General features: G+C 41.6%; 1 protein-coding gene across 4 annotated transcripts in view; it reads right to left on the bottom strand.

Annotated features, from left to right (window-relative positions):
- Positions 1 to 19,164, bottom strand: part of ZNF608 (zinc finger protein 608) — an 86,848-nt gene extending 67,684 nt beyond the window's left edge. For 2 of the 4 annotated variants that reach the window (XM_058827459.1, XM_058827462.1), the window contains exons 1-2: positions 18,623 to 19,164; positions 14,462 to 15,508 (exon numbers count right to left, since the gene is read on the bottom strand). In XM_058827459.1, coding sequence (XP_058683442.1) covers positions 14,462 to 15,346 — 885 coding nt within the window. In that variant the 5' untranslated portion in view covers positions 15,347 to 15,508; positions 18,623 to 19,164. Of the gene's footprint in view, positions 1 to 14,461; positions 15,509 to 16,473; positions 16,721 to 18,070 lie in introns of those variants that run through there. The other 2 variants (XM_058827461.1, XM_058827460.1) reach the window with 2 other exon arrangements.
- Positions 19,165 to 23,870: the final 4,706 nt, after the last annotated feature.

Here is a 23,870-nt window from a genome sequence, read left to right on the forward strand (position 1 = left end):
AAAAATATTCGATATTCACAATATTGATCAAAAATTAAAGACCCTGGAGTTATTTTGTGTACTGGTAGTTAAGACTTGTATACATACACACAAAAAAAAGAAGCAATTTTGTTTTGAAAATTTATGAAACTTCATTTGTTATTTCAATGTTGTAGTTTTTAACTTGCAGTCTGAAGACCAACTGTGTATCTGTTAGAAGCAATAATAATCAGGAAATTATATATGTGTAAGTAGATGCAAAAAATTCTATTATTTTGCCTTAAATTTTCCTACTGCAAATTTCTTATTACAAACTGGTTTTATACATTATACAGATTTTAAAGTACAGTGTGAACAAATCACAATACCATGCATATAATGCAAAGTTCTTTAATTGTCATTAAGAATACTGCTTTCAATCACTTCAAGTATGTCAATGCTCATTTTACCAAACATATCAGGTAACAGCCTGGTTTAATGTTTCCGCAGACACAGTCATTTCAGAGCCTATGGAGAATACAAAAGGGTGTAAACATACACAAATATGTTGATAATTAGTTTGCATATAAAGGACACAAGTCTTACATAACTTCCACAGCAGCATTCTGCAGAGATGTCAGTGCTCATGCTGCTGCTCATTTTGAAGCAATTGGCTTCTGTGCCTATATGGGATTGGTGAAGTGACCTGTTACTAGGGAATGCAGCGAGGATCACTTTTCCATGTACTGTCTCTCATTCTTGTGATCTGGAAATTGCAGCAATAAAAAAACTGAAGCAAGAAACACTATTAATAATGTTTTTCTCTAAGTTGCTACTTAGTAGACTCTAGTTTGAGGCAGATATATTCTTAACTGCACAACCTACTGGCAACACACTCTGTTTGTTCATAAGCAGAATGCAACATTTTATATCACATCAGTGAATTTCAGTCAAGCAATATGTAAAGAAACAAGGCACAGCATTGTCAAGCACTTAAAAGGTCACACCTGAAGCTCATTAACTTTTTCCTCGTCCCTTTTGAAAATTACACAGTACAATTACACACTAAAAGCTTTCCTATTCTTGTACTGCATTTCAAATAAGAACAACTGACAAGATCTTTTCTTCACACATCTAATTTTTCGTTACACAAACATGACACTAGCCAAAGAGAAAAATACCCATTTTATTATAAGTTAAGGGGATCAAACTAAAAATGTATTTTATTACTAGAGATGACCAGATACATGTTACTGAACTCAGTTATATCTACTCTTTTTCCCACATAAATTAATATAGCCACTGAAGATGGAAAATGGAATAGTTGTTCTACGTAGGCCAAATATAATCTTCAAATGGTTTATAATCTGATCAAATCAAAGCCTATTTCTACACAAATAATCACAATTTGTTTTCTCAGAAGGCTTTGCTGACCAAGATACTGATAGTAGGGATTTTCTGTAAAATAAAATGTTTTATTTTCCATACCTATGGACCTGTTTCCTTATTCAGACTTTGTAAATTCATTTTCCCAGCAGTGACAAAGAGAAGTCATAGAAAATTCAACTCAGAAGGTAAGAATTTTGAAAGGCTATAAATTATTGAAAAGGTGAGTTTTAACTGAAGAAGCTTAAGCAACATTTACAGCAGAGGCTACTCCATTTCTGCTATAATGCTTTCTTGGCTTTGATCTTTAAACCAATGACTCATGAAAACGATATCTTCAAATTTACAGGCCACCAGTAAGTGGGTCTTTAAAAAAATGTTGTACAACAATAAAGCAGGAACCACAAGCACTTCTTAACCATTTGAACTGTCAGCTAATTAATTATGATACTGAAACAAAGGCCTATTAAACAAAACTTGCTCTTAAAAAGGAGAGAGGAGAAAAAACAAGACAGAAAAAAAAAAGGGGGGTAAGCCGTTCTAGAAAGCAAACTAAATGGCATATTCGGGAGAGAGGTTTAAGAAAATGTAATATGTTTGCTCAAATTAACAGAAGCATTTCTCCCCCACCCCATTCAAAAGGAAAACAAAATAATGCAGCTCTTCTTGCCACAGACTGGTGCCCCTTAGCTGGAAGCAGCTCCAGTTGTCAGGTTCCTGTCAGCACCTAAGTGCACCAACAGTTCCCTTCTCCCACTCTTTTGTTCCAACTTAGTATGTGCTTAGTTTGTTCAGCAGTCTTTGCTGTTAAACAATTCAGTTTTTTCCTTGTCTCCTCTGCTTTAGGAGGAGGCAAAAATAGCAGGACTTAGGCACAAAATATAAAGCTCATTTCCTGCACCTTAGTGCCTCATTCTTTCACCTTCTTGTCCATAGGATTTAGCTACCAAATAAGCCTTAATCTGTAAACAAATGATTTGCTCTACAATTAAGCCATTCACGTCTTTTTTTTTTTTTTTTTCTCCCCTTGCTTTCTTCGGCTGCTTGGCTGCTGTCCAATGTAGAGGCTCATAGGTTCTTCTATTATTTAGCGCTGGTTAAAAGGCAATAAGCTCATTTAGAGTTTATAAAACTATAAGCTATCAACAAAAGCATTTAATGCTTCTCTGAAGCACTGTGATTTTTGCCTGAAAAATTAATAATGTGCGGTTGCATGTTTATATGTGCGTACACATACATGTGGATGATGTGTGGGGGTGGTTTTTTATGTACTGGCCTGGTTATTCACTTGGCATAGCTTTTAAAAAGTCAGTTATTGTAAGCTACAAATACATACATTTCACTCGAATTTTAATTGACTGTGTACTTTTTTATCAACAACTGACAATCACAGGAACTGTGATTCACCATGGCTACAAAGCTGAACCTCAAATACTTTGATGTTGTATGAGAAAAAAAATGCCATGCTACTGCAGCATTTCACAATGTTTGCAAATACTGTTTCTTTATAGAACGATGTTGTGAATCACAGGAGTCTACTAGAGTAAATGAAACCTTCAGAGAAATAAATAACATGTTAGCTTTTTCATCTCTGCAGTTTAAAGTCACTGATGACTCAAGAGAAAATAACAGCAAGATAATTCTCCTTTATCTCTATTTTCAAGTTTTTGTTCTTTCTGGAAAATAAGTTCTCAAGCATTAAAATCAGAACACAACATGTATCTATCTGCCTTCATGAAGATGTTTCTACATACAACATGGGATTAGCAGGCTACCACCTCAATGTGAGTCAGTAAAGGCAATTAAATATTCTTTTGAAAAAACATGTCTGTATGTTTTAATACTTAATACTTTAAATAAGTAAAGCATTGTAGGTGGATAGATAAATTTGCAGGTGTAAATCTCATTTAGAAATGACTGGTACTTAGCCATTTCAATTTCAGCAATATACTCCCAACGAAATTCTGCAAGCCCATTTAAAGTCTATTACGGCTGCTGACATCAATCTGCCAGGCTTTAGAGTGCTAATCTCCACTAAAGATTTTCACCTACAAGTTTAGCTGCTGGTATATTTGAATTAAACACTCTGTGCTTCTCTACATACACAACTACATAAGGCATTAGGGGTGGATGGGCAATAGGGCAGAACTGTCACAGAGCACCTAATGCTAGTTTTGGCTGAATAAGGAATGAAGTTCTGACTCCCATTAGATTCCAGTCCTCTCCTCAGGGTGTTAGTCCTGATTTCCACACTTTCCACTCAAAATCTCACTTCTTCCCAACTCAATATAATATATTCCTACTGTAGCTACTCATAAGAGAATGAACACTACAGGAAAACCCTCTTAATTTAAGGTATCATATTTTAAATGTACACCCATGCACTCATGTGTATGGATGCATACACAAGCATAGGTCCCTACAAAAGGACACACAAAAAGATTTTAATTAGCTGTACCTATTAAGACTCACCAGGGATCAAACACATCTCCATCCCTCCCCCCAGTCAAATGACAACTTCTTAGGTTGCAGATAATAGGTGGCAGTCAGACAGGTGTCAGGTATGTATGTTCATCCTGAAAAACTACTTAAAGGTTTAAAAAAAAAAAAAAAAGCCAACCCTGCAGAAAATAAATCTCTTATCCTGAACTGACACAGCAATCACATCCATATTTAAATGTTAATTATATGTATTGTTAACTTGTTTAATTTATCGCAATACAATGTACCCTCAATAGTTACCAACCAGTTGAAAAGGTTTTGTGAAAATTAAGCAGTAAGAGCCATTTGAAACCTTTAAGAAATATTCCAGTTTGAGAAAAAATATAAATCTTGGATGTAGTTTGAATGTAGTTGGCAACTTTTCCACCTAGAGTAAATCTGAAGGCTCAAAAATAAATATTCAAGAGCATTAATTTGTTTCTAGATGTGTGCGTGCAAGTAAAACAGCAGCCATAATGTGGAAATTTGAGTCACATTTTGCAACTAATTGGAAGCAGATTAGAATTCTGCCTCAGGGGAACATTGTCAAACTAGAAGCTGGAGCAAATGAAGAAAGAGGTGAAAGCATCGTGAAGAGCTGACAGATTTACAGTGCTCAAGGCAATAAACGGGTACTAGATGAAAATGAATGTGCTTCACTGTACTGCATGCAGTTTTCAGTCATATCTCAGCAATAAGAGCATACAGCCATGAAACAATTATTTTCAGAGAGATGGCAAAGGAAAGAGCAAGAACGAACAAAACACTATTCAGGTGGCGTGCAAAAGAAACTATAAATCATACAGTGGCTCAAGTTGTTACAAGAATAATATAATTGGTCATAGTAGGTCCTGTTCTGCAACCTGGACTCATCTCAAGTAAGGGATTACAGATATAACACAAGAACTACTTACTTGAGTTGGAAAAGGACAGTAAGCTCTTGCTCAGTGTGGGTAAGAGTCAAAGCATTAAGCTCTTAAGGGGGGAAAAAAAACCCCATACAGATTTTACATTTTTAAAGCTAAGAAAAACACAGAACCCTGCAGACAGATAAATCAGAGGCAGAAGGGGGAAAGCCTTTTTAGGGGGTGATTAGGAAAGGCTAAAGGAGATCATAAAATGAAAATAAAGTGCAGAGGCTAATATACCAAGGCTGTAATGGAAACAGCTGCTAGCTTTCTCCTTCAGTGCTTGGCATCCGTTGCAGCATCACAGGAAAGACTGTTAAAAGATCTGGACATGAAATGTAAATAAAACTATTAGCCAAAACTCAGTTGCTGTATTTATAAAACAGTAGCAGCTCTTTTTTTGTGCATGTACGTACATGTGTGTGCATATATATGTACACACACCTCCAGTATGTATGTGAATATCTATACTGATATATATACATACACATGTGAATGCATAACCCTCTCCTTAAGCAGCAACTAGTAACACTATTCCATAATATTACACCTTATTATTGGCTGAAGTTGGCAAGAACATCAAATTATGTTGTATTTTTTAGTTTTATGTAAAACTGGGTGTGGAATACCCATTGTTCTCAAAATGTAGCAGTACTTTTCCTTCAAATTCCAGAGCTCCAGTGCAATACAACATATAGTGCCTAACATTAAACACATAGCAAAAATTAACCATCAGAACTTAATATCAAATATGTTCATGATATCCATAAATACTCCTGAATATTAGATCCTTGCAGTCAGTGCAAGCTAACTAAACAAATGCCTCAACATTTACTAAATCAGATTTTAAACTCCTACCAGCAAAACAAAGTTCAACAAAGTTACCAGGTCCATTTCTAATTGTATTTGCTTCTAACTATTACCTTTGGTTGAAGAGATACAGATCTAGTTTCATTTCCCTTCTTCAAAAAGAAAGAATTGGCAAGAACATGAAACCCTGAAACATGCAAATACTGCCATTACTTCACTGCTACAAGCCTATAATTAAACACAGATTGGGTAGTACTATCCATGTAGTGTGGCGAACCACACTCAAATAAACAGTTCTCCATGAAGAATGAAAACCCAAAGACCAAACCCTTCCAATTCAAACATTATTGTTGCTTTTAACATAAGCCGTCCACAGAAATCAGCCAAGGAGGTGACAGGAAATCCAAAAATAATTTGGTTTGGCCCTGCACACTATGAGAAACGAGATTACAGTTTGCTTTTCACTCTTCTTACTGGTTGAGGAAAGTGGTGAAAACTATGAAAGCTATGCTTACGTAACAAGCAACTATGGTACCCACAGACCTATTTCTACCAGAGTTCAGCACAACATCACTGAAATTCATCAATAAAGGTGACATTTGAATAGCATGAACTTGTGTTGCAGGGGGATGGGCTTAACAAAACCCCTGAATTAATTCAATGGATAATGCAAATGACTAAATGTGTGCAAAATCAAACTGTCTAGTGAGCACAGTTAAAGAGGCCAGATGTGCCTCAAAATTTCCTGGGAAAATTGGCGCTTTCTTTTATCAGAATGAAGAAAGCAAACTCTGAGAGTTTACAAAAGTGTGACCAATTGGAGCTTAGTCTTCTGTTGCTAATTGAAGCATGGAAAAAAATAGTTTCTGAGGGCAAACTACAAACATATATTTTTTATATTCCACTACCACATGATAAAAAGCAGAATCAAGCTGACTGGTAGAAATTTGACTGGCAACCAAAGAGCAACCTATTATTTCAAACTGTTATGGGAAAGCAATAAAATTGCTACCAGGTCTCCTCATGTTACTCTTCAATAAAAAAAAGCCATCGGGGAAATAAGAGGAAAAGAAAACACATCAAAACCTCTAAAGTTTCTTTTAAGTAAAAATACACTTCTGTGGTGTTACGCCATCTGCCTCTTGGTTAACATGACAAGACAACTCAACAATTAGAATGCTAGTGTTTTGAAAACACCAAGTAAGCACAATCAATAGATTTTAGTTTGCTCTTTTGACTGCAAAAAAAGTGAATTCACATGCCACTATTGGCATATGCTTCAAACATCCTCATGAGGTCATTTTCCTTCCAGTATTATTTGGTGTAGTTTCTCTGGAGACAAACACCTCAGCCAAGCTGTGTTTGTGCACAAAAGTGAGATTTAGGGTAGGAATAATCAGAAGCTGTGAGAAGACATGGGAACCAAATGTTTGGCATTTTTTTCTACTAAGTTGATGAAGATTTATCATAAAGGACATATAATTGAACTTAGCACAATTTCACTTCAAAATCAGTGAAACAAACAACTTCACATTTAATTCCTAATAGGTATTACAGGCAGAAGCTAGAGAAGTTGATCCTTTCACACTGAGATTTAGCAGTATTTGTCAACTTATCATAAAAGCAGACATACTATAAATCTCTGTCATTAAACACAACTTGCTTACTCGCAGTTTTGGCTTAAGATTTCAGAAAATTTAATCAACACTATAGTGACCCTAGGGTTGGAAAACCTGTCTGACATGACATGATTCCTGTTTCATTGCACACAACTTGCCCTGAACACTCGCTTGAACTATTTAATCAAGCAGTGTTATACATATATAAGCATATGTATCATGGAAGCATATATGTACATGGGCCATCAGAGCAAGCTACCTATTCCACTGCTTGATGTTTCTCTTTAAAAAAAAAAAAAAAAATTACAAAGAACCTACTTGTCAGTCAAGTTGCTCTGAATAGTTTTACAACCTTTCATTCAAATGTAAAGGCTTTGTTCCAATTGCCAAGACCACTTTGTAAGAGTTAAAAGAGAAAGTGCAACAGAGTGCTTACTGAAATCCTACAGCACAACCAAAAGTCATTCTCTGGCCTTCCTCTTTGCCCAAACGGCTGCTCACTGCCTTCAGTAAGTTGTGGCATTAAACCAAGAGTGTAACAATAATTTTTAAAAATTGTAATTTAAAATCTCATTTAAGAAAATCCCTCAAATCCTGCTGTAACAACTGGTAATTGTATTTATTAAAATTATCACATCTCAAACATATTTTTAAGCATATTAAAAAATGATGGGTTGTGTTACTGTTCACTTTGGTGAAAAACTGCACCGAAAAAGAGCTGCACCTAGGAGAAACAGTGGTACAAAAAGAGAAAAAGAAAAAGGTTTATAAAACATTATATATAAATATGAACTTTTATTATTTTTTTAAACAGGTATTTACTTTTTGCAACTATGACATCATAATTTTCATGAAATTTTCATGAAAGACTGTTTTGCTATCTTTCACCCAAGAGGAAATGTTATGTACAGACCACATTTTTAAAAAAAATATCAATATATATTCTATGATTTTTAAGAAATACAAATAACTCTTTGATGTGTAAACACACTAAAACAAATGCTAGTTCTTAGCAAAAAATACAGCCAGCCCTTCAGCTGAAGCCCATCCACAGATCCACAGGTGTGAGCCTATCTGAGGACTCACAGCAAGACATATTTCTGTCATAAAAATGAAGCACAGTTAAAAAGACTACCTCCAGCCATTCAGGAAACATAGCAATATATCACCATGTGCATTAGAACATCATATAAGCACACTACAAAGCTGGTACAATATTAAGAATACTATAAAAATAACAGCCTGGTTGTTGGATCATTTGTACAAAGTATCTTAGCTCAGACCAGAGTAGACTCTAAAACCTGTTTACATTCAGCAATCCCAACTGCATACCATAGAACAAATCTGGAACATACCACTCAAAAAGTGGATTCCATATTTGAAAAATACGGACCATGGGGCAGTAACACAAAACTGCCTAAACTGCTGCGGAAGAAATCTTACCTTTTTCAAGGGTGGGTGACAGAAATCCAAAATATATATATATGCCCTTATCCCTTATGCCCTTATAATGGAAGTAAAGGTGAAGGACAGCTGAAATGTTAGTACTTCTACAACGATACTCTTGATGATGCTTGTAAAACATGCTCAATATCACATGTATCACTAAGAGTATAAGATATCAAGAAACACTGGATATTTTTATTCTTTTAGAAATGCTAATCACATGGATAACACAGGGCACATAAAGGGGAACCTGCGTTCAATGTGTAAAGGATGTGTCCAGTTAAAAGAAAGCAGACTCCGGGCTCTCCCACTAATGTCAGTACGATGGAGATAACCCATTTCTTATACGGTATAAAAAAAGGCATCAGTTTTATCACGCAAAAAACCCTGCAGATTACAGATTTGTGATTTACGTTGTTGTCGATAAAATAGCTTTCCAATTATGAAGGAATGCATTCTGTGTTAATGATCACAACCAGGGGTCCAAGCTTTACTCTTTTGTCACTACAAACTACAAACTACAGCAGATCCTCCCCGCAGCTTCACCATTAACATGTCTGTTTCCTGTCAGACCACTCAGAGATAATGTCATTTATCTCAGGGCGGCACAAGACCAGTCATTAGCTTAAGTAAAAGACCTCAAACAAAGGCCGGATGGCGTTTTATCCAGGGCTCATAGGCTGCAGCCAAGAATCTCATTGCTTAACAGTTTAGAACAAGTTATCTTTAAAAGAGTGGTTTTCTCCCTATCAACAATTCAAGAATACTTCACTGAACAGCAGTAAAGTCTGCATGGAAAATTTTAGTCAATGATTTTATCATATGCAATTAGGTGCCTGATAAGAGCTTGCTAAAGTTATCCCCTAAGAGGATGGGGTGGGTTTTTTTTGGTTGTTGTTGTTGTTGCTAGCAGGGGGAAGTTGTGGGTTTTTTTCCCCTTCGTTTTACTTCATAAGGAAAGACAGAGTAAATCAGGTTCTACCTCAATAGCAAGACCTTTGAAGAATTGACCCTTATTGTGTTTGCCTGCAGGAGGTGATTCACTATTATAAATTCTTCAATGACTGAGCTTCTGGAAATCTCTTTAAATGAAAGTGGAACTGGTTAACTGTATGTACGAACATGTGTTTTCACAGTCTCTCCTGTATTATTGCATTTCAGAAAGCTTCTATAAAGTGCCAGGTGAACTTTTAAAAATAATGATAATAATAATTAAAAAAATAAAGAGAGTCGGAAAAATATAAGCAAATCTCAGCTTTTCAATTCCTGCGCTTATGCTGAAAACTAGAAACAGATGGTACTTTCCATGTTACTTGAATCTGGTTATTGAACACCTCTATGGTTACGGGAGATTTTGCTTAGCACTTTTAACATACATTTCATTTATTGGACTATAAAATGCTACTTTGGAAAAACAAGTCTTTATATAGCTATAATTAAAACAGTCTTGCAGGAAAGCCCTTTAACATGGAGAACACGGTTAACCTCATGACATCTGGACAATCAATTCTTTCCTCTTTACTGGGTATTTACGAAGTTATTAAAATTGTAAAATTACTAATGCCCAAAGTGAATTATTTTTCCAGTAGTTCCGAATATGGTTATCAGCTTCCCTATTTTGTTTGATAGATGTTCTAGACCAGCCTCCATTGTGCTACACTAACTCTTGCTTTGCACAGGAATTCAATAGAAGATCTGGTCATACATATTGGCAGAGGTCAGCAGGTTCACACGGAAAGCTTTCCTCGGCCAAAGGGCAACACCTCTTCACCCAGCTCAAAAAGCACCGTCACACTACTAGACAGCACTACAGAACTTTAAGAACCTTGAGCTGTGCTTATTGTTAGACACCCATACTTATCAATGTTTTTAACAGCTAAATCCCTTATGTAGCTTTCAAAACAGTTTGCTGTCAAACAACAATAGACTTTGTTCTTTAATTACAGCAAGTGACCTCCCTGCCCTTTTATTTCACAGTGAATAAACTACACACAAGGCCGCCAAGAAAAGTACATGAAGAGCATATCTCCATAACATCATTAATCAAAGCATGTACTTAAATGATTTACATCATTAGGTAAAATTCACCCAGAGATTCCTGATGGTGAACAAAACACTCTCAAATCCTAACGCTAAAACACAACAAAGAAAGTGAAGATAAATAATACTAGCCAATATGTTAATTTGCTAAAGACAGCTTTCAAATGTGAAATGCAGTCTTAATGAGAAGGACTAAGCTAAAAAAAGAGAAAAATTCCATCCTGGAGTATCACTGGATTGATACATTTAGAACTGTAACTAAACCCTTCTGACTACAGCTTTGTATCTTTGACATTAATTTCACATAAACATACTGATATTCACATACCAAATAAAGTTTTCCCATATCTCAGAGCAAATTATCACTGAATGAATTCCAAAAATCTCCTTGCCATGCACACAAAGCAAATTTTGTAGCTATTCTGAACACTTTTCAATGTAGCAGCTGTTAAAAATACAAAAAACTTAGCTGGAACAGATGAAGAGTTCATGCTGACAAACAATCAGTAACTGTGCAAAAAACCGTATGGATGAGAAATGGAAAATGGAGACAGGTTTTAACACCAAAAATCTTAGGAGTGGTTAGCCTACCTGTCAAAGCTACTTATTCAGACATGTCACTGGTGGCTTAGCCACAAAATGGACTGCACAAATATAGCTCAAACATCTTAGAATTACAGCACACTTTGACTTTATCCACACATTAGGGGAGTGGCGACTTTTACAACATACTTGTGGTTTCTGCATAAAAGAGCCAGCAGAACACAGTCATTGATTTAATTAGACTTCATAAGATTCAATTTATCATGTTTTACATGACTTTCTGCAGCAAGGAAACATAATAAATAGACTAAAAATAGAATTGAAGCATGCTGCGAAAGCTAAATAGTGACTACAACTCCTGGGAATCTGCTCCAAGCTTTTCACAAATAGTAAACAAATGCAGTATTATATTCCACACCACATATAAAAACATGTAGATATTGAATCAGCAGTCATGAACTCATTTGATTCTAAAAGGAAACTTCCGAATTCATGAGGCATGTCCTGCACAACAGTAAGATAACTGAACATTGATTTCAACATGCAGGCTGAAAATTATGTATACAAGTTGCTTTGTGCAAGTATGGCATATATGTTCTAGCATACAAACAGTCAAAGCAATAACACTTCAACAACCTTTAAAGAATTCTTTCCAATGGCGATTAATCATTTGGGGCTGGGGAGGGGAGAGAAAAGCAGAATAGCAAACACAGAACACTCGAATGTTACTCATATTGCCACTGTCTGGACTTAAAGTATCAACCATTACTAGCAACAAGCTACATCATCGCCAACGTTATCATCATCATTATTATTATTCTAAAAGGGAACATTCTTGGCTAAGAAAAACGCTAAGGGACGTTACTTAAGATAGCAGGCACACCATTGTGCCAGACAATGGCCAAGGCTGCACGACTCTGATGTGCAAAGCCTGTATTAAAGTCGATGTGTGCCAACAGCAGCGGCTGTTGCTGGAAATGCAAGCTCCAGACCTCCTCCTGGAGCGACATCTACAACACACAGAGTGTGCCACTGACGCTGAACTCCTCCATACGTGTTTGCTCTGAATTTGCATGCCATCCCATTTACATTGCACATAAGATTACTCGTACGTATATAGATTCTTCATACAATTTCCTGTGTGACTAGAGAGTTGAAAGAACACAAAAACGGGAGAAACCACACCACCCTCTAATCTCTGTTGCCATGGCAGCAGCCTTTGAGATACTGAAATGTTCAGATTGCCAGCTAAACAAAATTGTTGAATGTGAACATTTGGCTGAGAGATTAAAAGGCTAAGGGGGTTGCAAAAGGGCAGTACCTCCCACATTCCAGGCAGCCACTGAATCCAATCAAATGGCTCTGACTCTTTAACCACAGCCATTGTGAAGACCGGATTAGGGCAATTTATCTAGATAGTTAAAACAGATTAGAGAACTGCAATTTGAAGACTATTGGCAACAGAAGTAAATGCCTACTGTACTAAGTTAATAAAGAGACCATGAGATTTTTGGACACCTTTCTGCCGTGAACAGCACTTTTCAGAAATCAAAATGCAAACATACACACATGAATTACACAGCAATCTGGTTTTCTCATCTGCATTTAGACAAGGTCATAAGGCTCATTCAAATTCATCCATAGATATGCTATCTTAAAAGCAATAATATGCATACAATATGAAATTTAATTTGTTCCTTGCCTTGAACAGAATCCCTTGGAATTATCTTCCAATACTAACAAATATCTGATATCACAAACACCCAAATCTAATCCACCAGTCGATTTAGTATTACAGAAGCTTCATGACTGAAATACAAAAAACTGGCAGCCAGTCATAAGAAGACAGAACTCCTGACTCCCTGAGACCTTCAGCCCTCCCAGACACTTGCAGTCCATACAGTTAACACCGACCTGAAAGTTTCCACATTTCTGAACATTCTCTCGGGGAAGTTGTAAAAGCAGGTCATTTAGGACCAACAGCTGACAAGACAGTCACAATCTAACACCCTGAGATTGTTCATTTGGAGGATGTTAGTTTGCTTTAGCTTTCCGGCAGACCAGGTTCTCTTTGTTTAACAACCTGTAGAATTTGCCGTACTTGTAATCCTGGGCGAACACTCGCCCTCTGGAGCCCCAGAAGATGGCTTCTGCCCTAGGGACAGAACTCCCACCAACACCAGAACATCCTTGAACCAGCAGTTGACAAAAGACAACAAGGTTTCCCCTCCACCTTTCCCGAAGAATAGAGTAGCGGCCATCTATTCATCTATTCACAGAGAAAGCATCCTTGTAATAGAAAGGAATAAAACCACACTCCCATCAGATTTTTTTCACACATTTCAACCGCCCAACAAACAAGCAGTTCAAATCCAAGAGCCAGAATGGCTCAGAGAGGAAAACTCCCCCAGACAGGAGACAAATTGCTCCACTCTGCTCCAAAAGCTGTTTTGCACACACCATTCTCATCACAAGGTGCATTTCCCTCCTCCCAGCATCCTCCTTCCAGGAAGACAAGAGGCACTGCCTGTCTGCTGGCTCCTTCCTCCCAGTCGCTACAGCAGCTTCTGGGGCCTCTAGGCTACAGTGCCACGGAAGCCCCCAGCACAAAAAGCATGCTGCGTCTCCACGAAGCACAACGGCGGAGCCCCGGTCTCTGCCGATAGCTCCCATTTCCTCCCTCAAGCACAGTCTCAGCTCTAGGCACTGGGTCAGAGAAGGGAGAAGGGTTCCTTTGCACTTTGGGAGAGGAATGGACACAAATGCCTGCAGATGTTGGGGAAGAGAATCAGCACATACAAGACCTGCTGTGCCAGGAGCCTGAGCTATTCCCACCAGCCCGCGAACACATGTCATCCCGCTGGTACTGCCACTCTCTGCTAAAACTGGGGACAGCTCAGTCAGGGTCATCTCTGCGTTTCTCCTTCTGGGCAAGTGCAATTAAAACGAACAGACAAAACAGAAACGTCCTCCAGGGCTGACAACAGGGAGAGGAAATCACAAGGAAGAGCAGCACTCTGGAAACACGGGATCTTCCACATAGGAAAGAGGTCTCTGGGTTGGGTTTTTTTTTTTGTTTGATTGTTTTGTTGTGGTTTGGGGTTTTTTTTTGTTTCTTTTTTTTTTAAGGGAAGGAGGAAGGACATACGCATGTCACAAATACACAGCAGAGAGGACAAAGGAGCCAGACATACAGTCATGGGACACTCATGGGACACTTAATATAGACATGGGGAAACACAGAGGAGGTGGAGAGGAGCTTTGTCCTACCTTTTCTGTTTTCAATTTCTTGATTCGCCTGTGGCTCTCCTCCTCCTCCTCTTCCTTCTTTACCAAAACAGAGTTCCCCATTAACCCTGAATCCGGGGTACTTTTGCTCACCTCCCCCACAGCAGAGGAGGTGCAGTGGAAGGGGCTGCTGCTTCCACCACTGCCTCCCTTGGCCCCGAAGCCATAGAGATGCCCAGAGGGAATTTGGCTATTGCCACCCCCACTGCCATTGGGGTGGCCCTGTTGCAGATCATGTTGCTTGTCCTTCCTGGATTTTCCTGCATCCTTATCCCTCTTGGAGCCTCTGCTGCCTGGGGCTTTACCTGGTTTCTCCTCTTTGTTTTTCCCACAAGAGGACACGGTGGTAGTGTTGCTGGTGTTGTTATTATTGCCGTTTGGGTTACTGCTCACACTTTGACCCAGTGCTGAATTCATGCCAGTTGCCTCTCCAGGGCGCCCTTGGACTTCCTGCCTTTTGCCAGCACTGCTGATCTCAGGAATCCCATACAAGGCAGCAGAAGGCAGAGATTTATTAGCATCCTTAGAAGTTTTACTCCTTTTCACTTTTGATTTGCTAGTCTCTTTGTGAGAGGAATTCCCCTGGGGAGCAGAGGGTTGAACAGAAGCGAATTTTAGGCCATCAGCTAAGGCTGAGGTAGCATTAGCCCCACTGGAAGCCAGACCCCCGCAATCCTTGGAGCTGGTGTTGCTGCTGCTGGTGGTATTAGAATTATTCATCTCAAATTTCTGTCTGTCCTTCTCTAAGTCGGCGTCCAAATCAATTATTAAATTCCCGACGCCGATTTCCCAATCATCGCCACTATCATAAGTGTCAACTGCGTTTGGATCCACACCTTTTCCTGCAGTGGAAGTGTTCAATGACATCCTGAAGATGAGATCTCTAGAGTAAAAATCCGATGAACTTTCCTTTGGAGATGTGGGGACATTCGTTTATCTCCGTTGGGCTCTCTCTTAAGTTCAACTCTTCTTGTCTTCCTCCCCTAGGTGTGTCTAGGCTCACAACCTGCAGTCCACATCCACGTTGTCCTGTGAGGAGGGAAAAAGTCAAGTATTTCCTGTCTGGGTGTTACCACAATATAACGTCACTCAATAAAGAGGGGGCAAGGTAGGGGGGAGCAAAAACATTCACCATTGCCACGTTCTTAAGTTTGTTAAGCCAGAGACAGTGGCTATGGTGTTTTTATAATGAGCACTTTTAATCTAGTTGTATACCAATACCCACAACCTCTCTTAAAAACCCGTATCCATAAAAAAGAAGGAAAAAATAAAAAAAAAAAAAAAGAGAAAAAAAAATGGAACAAAAATTATCTACATTATTTAAATCCACAAAGTTCAGGAAACACAGTCATAGACGTGGTGCCTTGCTGTTGGAGCACATGTTGTAATCTAACCCGTTGGACCACCACCTAGGCACGAAAAGGAGAAAAGGAAGGACACGGATTCACTCTTCACTGCATTCCATGGATTTTGTGGCTTTAAACCAGACCCTTGAAGTTTTGTGAGTCTCCTGTATTATCTTTTACCCCCCCTTCCACTTAATCTCTTGGGTGGGTGGGGGAGGAGAGTGCTAAGGGAAGTGGGAAACCTCATTTTCCCTGCCACAATACATCTTCTGTTAAAAACAACAACCTACAAACTCAAATGTTTACTGGAAAATATTAAAGTCCATAAGTTAAAATAATAATTAAAAAAAAGGTGAGAAGAAATAAAAATTCTTTTTCTTAAAAAAAAAATCATTAAGATAACAGTTCTAAAAGCAGCTCTAATGTATTCCTAGGTCATACAATTGTTAGGTCTGTTAAATATAGTATTACTGACTGTACAGGAAACTGATTAAGACATACACTTTAAGTGATCTGCACCAAGGTGGCCTCAGTGACCGCAAATGAGTGTGTGTTTGACAAAGCTTAGTTAAAACGATTTTTAAAGGGATCTCTCCCTTTTACAGTCGACTGCCGAAATATTTATACATATATATGCATAATGCTTACCTTTAATCCTTTATCATTTTTAATTAAACCAGCAAATCAAAATGCTGTTCCCACTCGTCTCAGCAACAACTCTGTGCCTCATTTTACTTAAAGAGCAAGTGATCATGAAGTAGAAAGCAAGTATCATCTCAGCCAGTATAAATCGGTCAATAACATATCTCCCCTACTTTGGCACACGGATCAGAAGTCCTTTTTTTTTGTTTGTTTGTTTAGGTTTTTTTCGTCCTTCCTTAAGGAAAAAAATAAAAGAACAAAGCAAAAAGAGAAAAAAAAAAATGCTGTGCCTCACAACTTTACGAGCTGGGAGGTAATATTTCACATTCAGAAGTGAAGCATCAAGGACAAGATTTTTGTTTGCTTTTCCTGAATAAGCACCGAGAGGTAATAATCATCACAGTAATATTTTTTAAAAAAAGAAAAAAAATAGCAAAAAATTAAAAACAAAGAAAGGAAGAAAGAAAGAAAGAAAAAAAAAAATGTTTCCCCAACTTCACACTCCGTCTTCAGCCCCGGACCTGGGAGCCATCCCGATCAGTAAGTAATGATCCCACGAAACAAACCTACAGGCGCCCGGGTGTTACAAGACAGAATGTGCTAACATCGGGATAAATTAGTGAAAGGGAGGAAGGAAAAAAAGAAGAAAGGACTGAAAATCTGGGCTGGATTCCGCCTGTTAGTTGGGAAGTGGCATTTTTTTCGCCCGTCCTGACAGATCTGATTTCTTGAAGTAACTTGAGGGGAAACGGGCGGGGGAGGAGGGGGGAGGGGGGAGAGGGGGGGCGAGGAAGAGAAGGAGGAGCGGGAGGGGGGGAATCACTGATCTGATAAACCGGTTATCAAAACATTTTGTGGGAGTGGAGGAAGGACTGCGTGCTCTCAAACGAACTAAATTTTCCCAGGGGTAAGATTTCGGGGAGGGGGGTGCCTGTCCCCGTCCGTACGTCCGTTCCTCCCAGCCTTAGATCAGCGCTTTTTAAAAATAGGAATAAAAAAAAAAAAAAAAAAAAAATCAGCATAGGCACGTATCAGTTTCGAATTGCTGTCTGGGGGTAGTGGAGGGGGGGTGGAAATAAAAAATAATAACAAGGGAAAACCCGTGAGCTTGGGCTAGTCAGTCATGCGGTAAGTAATTCAGTAATTAGAGTCCGAGGAGATAAAGCAGACGACCTTTTTGTCAGGACAGATCGCTCCCACCTTATTGTCTCAGCAAACCTCGCAGTCTACCGTTATCGCCCCTTCCCTGTGTCTCCCTCCCCCCCTGCCCAAGTCAGACGGTCTCGGAGCTTTAGCTTAGTATTTTTAATTAGCGGGCGATGGGAAGCTAAAAGCCGTAATGAATTGCCGGTGGCGGGAGGGCGGGGGGAGGGGAGGTGCGGCGGGGCCCACCGCCCGCGTCACGTGACGCCGCCGGGCACCATTGGCCGCCGCCGAGCGGGGCCGGAGCGCGCCCGGGGCCGCCCCTCACACACCCGGCGGGGCGGGCCGCGCCCTGCCCCAGCCCCGCGCTGCGGCGCCGGCCCCGCCGCTGCTGCTGGAGCCCCGGGGTACCCCCCAGGAACGCCGAGCCCCCCGACGACTCCCCGGGAGGTGTTTTTACCTCAGGGCTTTCCCTTCCCTGCGCCTCGGGGCCGGCAGAACGAGACGGCTGTGGAAGCGGCCGAGGCATCAGCCGTGCGACGGACGATCCCACCCCCGCCCCCCAGCTCCAGCCTTTCTGGTGTCTCGGTGTGACACATGCGAGGTGCCTCCCGGTCTGTCGGTGCCCCATCGCTCCTGCTAACGAGCGCTCTCGGGGCCGGGGAGGGGGGGAACGGGGAAGCAATGCAGACTTGGCTGTAATCGTGTCACTTTTATTCCCCCTCCCCCCTCCCTGGGTTAGTTAAAACCCAAAAAAGGCACTACGCTTTAACGCCCCTCAAGTACCCCGTCAAGTATGATTTGTGTGGCTACAGTGCTTTCGCCCTCTTACTTCCCTCAAATAACTCACCCTGTTTGTGGGATTGTTTGGGGGCTCTTTTTTCCTTATTTTAAAATCCCCAAGAACCCTAGTTATCTCAACTCCCAAAACTCTTTAACACTCCCGTTTGCAGAGAAAAAAAAAAAAAAATCCCCTCTAAGTGCTATAGACACACCACGCAACCGTACTTACGGTCTGTATGGGATCGAGTTGACCTTTTCCTTCTAACTGCATTGAGTGTGTTTTTGTTGCAGCCGCTTTTTATTTTAGGAAAAAAATTCTAATGTCTTCAACAGATTTATTGTGTTTGGAGGAAGAGAGCACCAGGTATCATGAACCTTCCTTTCTTTCTAGAAATAAAACAACGACAAAAAGAAAGAAAAAAAGAAACCAAAATAAAATAAAAATAAGAACTGGGCAGAGAAGGCAAACCCGGCATGTGTGTCTGTCCCCTCACAGGCTGACACACAGGCACAGGGGACAGGGGCGCTGCCCCCACGGCAGCGGCCGAGGCGGGGGAGTGGGAGCCTCGCTCCGCGCGGTACCTGAGAGGGACTTTTCTTTGTTCGCGATGCCCTTTCCCTGCCGGCCAATCAGCACCCAGCTTTTATGAAACCGGGCCCTGCGATTGGTCCGCCGCTCCTCCTGCCTGCCGGCGAGGGCGAGAGACACAAACACGCACCCGCTCGCACCCCCGCACTCGCGCCCTGTGCCCCGCACGCACGGCCGCTACCCTCACAGCCGCACACGCTGTGTCCCCGCACGCACGGCCGCTACCCTCAAACGCTGTACCCCCGCACACGCTGTGCCTCCCCACACACGCCCGATAGCCTCACAGCCGCACACGCTGTACCCCCCCCCCACGTTGTACACTCACACGTTCTGCACTCACACGCACACTACGCACACGCACGCAGCCCCTCGCTCTGCAGCTCGCAGCCTACGCCGAGCCTCTTTGCTGCAGCCAGATACAAATCGTGTTTCCCATTTCAATTATCCTACATAACATTGAAGGCTTAGAGGGAGGAGAAGAAATGGGGGGGGGCGGGGGGGGAAGAAAAGAGAAGAGAGGGGGAGGAAGGAAAAAAAAAAAAAGAAAACCAAGGTAGAGTGTAGCTCTGCCAAGACTCACACGTCGGGAGGAAGACTCCCTCATTTCGTTTTAATTTAATTTCAGTGCAGTTTTCGAAGCCATGATGAACGATTTTTCTGTGCCGGTTTCAAAGAGGCAATTTAGAATCTCAGTCATAATTTTTAAATGCCCCCTCATTCAAAATTATAACAGCTTGAAGCCAGCGAGAGAGGGTTGCTGATACACATGTGCGATTATTTTCGTGCTTAGTGGAGGAGAAAAGCAAACAGTGTCTGGAAGAAGGGGCTGAGGGGAGGTTCAGGGTAGGGCAGCACCCCCACCTTTGCTTGGGGGGTCACCGAGGCGCTGCTTCGTTCTCGGATCAACCCTCATTCTTGTATTCACTTTTTCAGCTCCCCATGTATTTTATTACATGTTCATTTTTACAATATGGCTTAAGTTAGACAGGTCGGGTTTTATTCTTTCTTTCTTCCTTTTTTTTTTTTTTTTTTCCTTCGTCTTTTTCGGAAGGAAGGGGAGCAGAAAATAACCCTTTTGTTTCCAGACTGCTGATTTACTGCCGCACGCACTGAAGTGTGAATGCCAGCGACCCTATAACTACCACGTGAACATCCTTTCACAGGAATTAGTAACACAAATCTTCCCTATCGGGCTTTGTGTAGCTCGAAAATATCCCCCTTAATCATTCCTTTTGTTTACGTTGGGAGCCATTATGCTACACCACTGCGTTAAATTGCGTTTAACCCTTCGCGGACGGCGAGGGTGGGATGGGGGTGGCGGTGGCCGCCGCCCGCGGGCACGGGGGGTCGGGAGGTGGGGGGCACTGCCTCTGGCCATGCAGACACCCTGTTCCTTTTTAACACCCTTAAGCACGATCTACTCTTTTTTTTTTTTTTTTTTTTTTTTTTTTTTCTCTCCCTTTTTCCTCTCTTTGACTTTTTTTCCCTTTAGTCTTCCTGATCTCGCTGGGACTGATCTCCCTGTGAAAATCGATATGGGATGTTTTTCTTGCCAAACGTACGCATCGCCCAAGTCAAAATTTCCGGCAAGAAGTCAAAGCGTGGCATTTACGATGTCCTGCACACCCATGACAGGGTGACAAAATACCTCTTTGGATGTCGTCCAGCTGAGCAAACCACGCGCGTCAGCGTTCCCGCGTTGCAGGCTTCCCATCAAAGGGGCGATTAGTGGAGAGGTACCAGAGGTGCAAAGCCCCGTCACACCCGGCTTTGCTGCAGGGACTTTGTGGAAGGTAAAACAAGACTAGTGGGAGTAAAAACCGCCCGTGGCGTGGCACCCGACCGCGCTATGGCCACCAGGTCACTGTGACCAGGGGCCCCAGGAAAAAAGGCTGCCCTCCAGGTCCTGTGGGCCCCTCACGCCACGGGCATTGGGGTCACCAAGTTATGATACCTTGGGAGGCCTTAAGGCTGCCCGGTCTGACACTGCTCCTTTTCTCCTGTGTAAAAATACTTCCCCTTCAGGGGCTGATAATGAAGGGTTTATTAGCAGAAATATGTTCATTTTCAAGGAGGCCCTTGATCACATTAAATGTTTAAGCCATAACAAAGGGGGGCGGCGGGGGTGGCGGGGGGGGGGAAGGTAAGCTAGAAAAAAAGGAAAAGTCACAGCATGTGTGTAGCACAAACAAGAAATGCTGGGGTGTGAACGGTGAACACATCCCTGCCCTCCCACCCAGACAGTGGGACAACGCGGGGATAATCGCAAGGAGGGCCTCTAAGCAGCCACTTCCCAGCCGGTGTGGTAGTGGAGACGGCTGGAGACACTGCCACCCTTCCCCCAGCAAGGGGACACTTAGTCCCAGCATTTGCAATTTGTGGAGGGGTGGGCTTGCATAATGTTACAAGGTACCGAAAATCGCAGTTTCCCCGGGGTAGCTCTTGAGTGATGTCACTCACTGGTTAGCAAAATTTTAAGATCAGCAACACCAAGCTTTTGGTCTACTTAGTTGTGGATCACTATTCCTGTTTCCTTACAGTATGTATTTTTCAGATTTAGGTAATGGCCCTGATTTTTTCAGTATCGACCTCTGTTTAGACACGTTTCACTTTGGGCTGCTTCTTGTCTGCAAAATTACAGTCATTTTCACATTATTATACAGTGAGTAGGAGACGGTTTGTATTTAGCGTTGGGTGGGGGAAGGGGTATTATGGGAAGTGATCTGCTACGGTCAGCACATAATTTCAGCCCAAAGAAAATTGCTTCTGAATAGATGGTCTGTTAACTAGCCAAGGAACAGTCACTGGGAGAGATTGCAAAAATGCCTCTGCTTTATCTGCCTTACACCATCATTTTAATTTTTGAAAGCAATAGTCAGTGGAAGAGCCATTTCTCCAACCACAGAGGCCAACTGACGGGTAAAGTATCCTTAAAAAACATCCTTAGATCACAAATTTCGGAGGGGAGCCTCCCCTCTCACCCCGTTCCATCCTGGCTTTTGTGTGCAAGTCTGCAGAGGAGCCTGTTCAGCGTACCGCATGGTTACCGAAGCAGGGTTTTATTTATCCATTTCTGTGGCAGAAATTACAGCAAGACTGCTCGCCGGCCCGTGGGTGCATCTGCAGCAGCTGATTCTCATGAGTGGCTGCAAAAGGACCACTTAACTCATATTGTCTTGTCAGGTTGAGAACGTCAGTATTTCAGAAAGCGGCCAAAGCCCACTGTGTGATTTAGTGGCTTTTCCACTTTAATTTCTACCTGCTCCCCAAATTTAATTACAACTTTGTATTTCTGTGCATTTTACAAGACAGACGAAAGGCCAATAAATTAGTGATGTTTGTCTAAAATAGGAAATTTTAATTGATGCGGCTGCAGACTGCTAATAATAGCAAGAGATCACCGTTCTTCACTCATCTTGGTCCCTGTCCGATTTTTTTTTCATTTTTTCGGGAGGGTTGTTTGAGTTTTGTCGGTTTTGGGTGGGGGGCTTTTTTTGTTTGTTTTCTTGTTTGTTTGGTGTTTTAAGCCTTGCCAGACATACACATCGCACACGCCAGGAAAAATCACCGTCGAAAGTCTCTTTGTTTAGCGGCGGGCCGGCGAGACTGCTCTCCCTGCCCGCAGCCCGTGCGCCGTGAGGAGAAGCTGCTTCCCGCCCCTCCCGCGGCCGCGGGCCCCGCGCGCTGCCCGCTCCCCCGGGCGCTGAGCGGGTGGCGCCCAATCAGCGCGCCAGAAATCGCTTTCGCGGCCCGCCATTGGCCGGCAGCGCGCGGGGCGGGGCGGTGGCCGCGCGCCCGCCGTGCCCCCGCGCGCGGGCCCCAGGGGAACTGGTGGGGGAGCGGCGGTGCCGGGCGTGAGGGGAGCCGTGCGGACCCCGGTCCGCCACCGCAGACACCTCTGGGGTTAAACTTGCCGGGCTAAACTGCAGTAATGCCTCCTAGTCCTACCGTCATTTGAAGCACAGCCTTAATTGCCTCCCCTCATTCAGCCTCCCTCCACTTCTCCCTTTGTTCCCGCGTTCCATGTTTCAGGAGCACGGGTACGCGTCCGTGCCTCCAATCTCGGCATTATAGACAGCATGTGTGCAAAGAATAATCCATCGGTCTCTTTCTCTTCAACATTGCACCTAAGAGAGGGCAAAAATCCATTTCTCATCAGGACTTACTTGTCAGACTAATTATGTAGATGAGTGGCGTTTATCTCCTACACAACGTTTTGCATATAGAAGTTTTCTCATAATAAGATTTGAAAGCAATGAGCTAGAAATTGTATTGATCTGAAAAATTTGAGTTAGCACATCCTTAGAACCCTCAGAGTATCCCACAGTATTATGGACAGACTTCCAATTGATGTGCACCAACTACTGGCTCTGCAGATTAGTTGTGGGTAATTTATTATACCATTGCTGACTGCCTGTGATCCATAGATCAGTGTGGGAACTGATGATACAAACTACAGAGGAGTCATTATATACTCGGCAGATACTTCTGTTAGATACTACTTTTTTTTTCTTTTTTTTTTCTTTTCTTTTTTTTTTTTTTTTCTTCCAGATTGCAGTGCTGACAATGTTTCCTTCTTCTTTAGAACAGTCTTTAGACTCTTTTACATTTATCTGCATATTCACAAGGAGTTTCAGTTTGATACCTAATCCAGAGGTCAGTGTCTCTGATGTTTCAGCATTCAAATATAAGTTCTGTACGGAAACAGAGTGCTGCTATGTTGTTTATTGAAGAGCAACAAAGATGACCTGACAACTAGATGGAATGATTTATGAAAGAGCCTCTGTGTCCGTATGTGTATTTATTTGGGGGTACAGAGAGAGTAAAAGGAAAGCACGATAAAAGCTATCCTTCTGAGAGCTCAGAGAAAGAAAAGAAAACAAAAGAA

The sequence above is a fragment of the Poecile atricapillus genome, chromosome Z (assembly GCF_030490865.1).
Source record: "Poecile atricapillus isolate bPoeAtr1 chromosome Z, bPoeAtr1.hap1, whole genome shotgun sequence".
NCBI lineage: Eukaryota > Metazoa > Chordata > Aves > Passeriformes > Paridae > Poecile > Poecile atricapillus.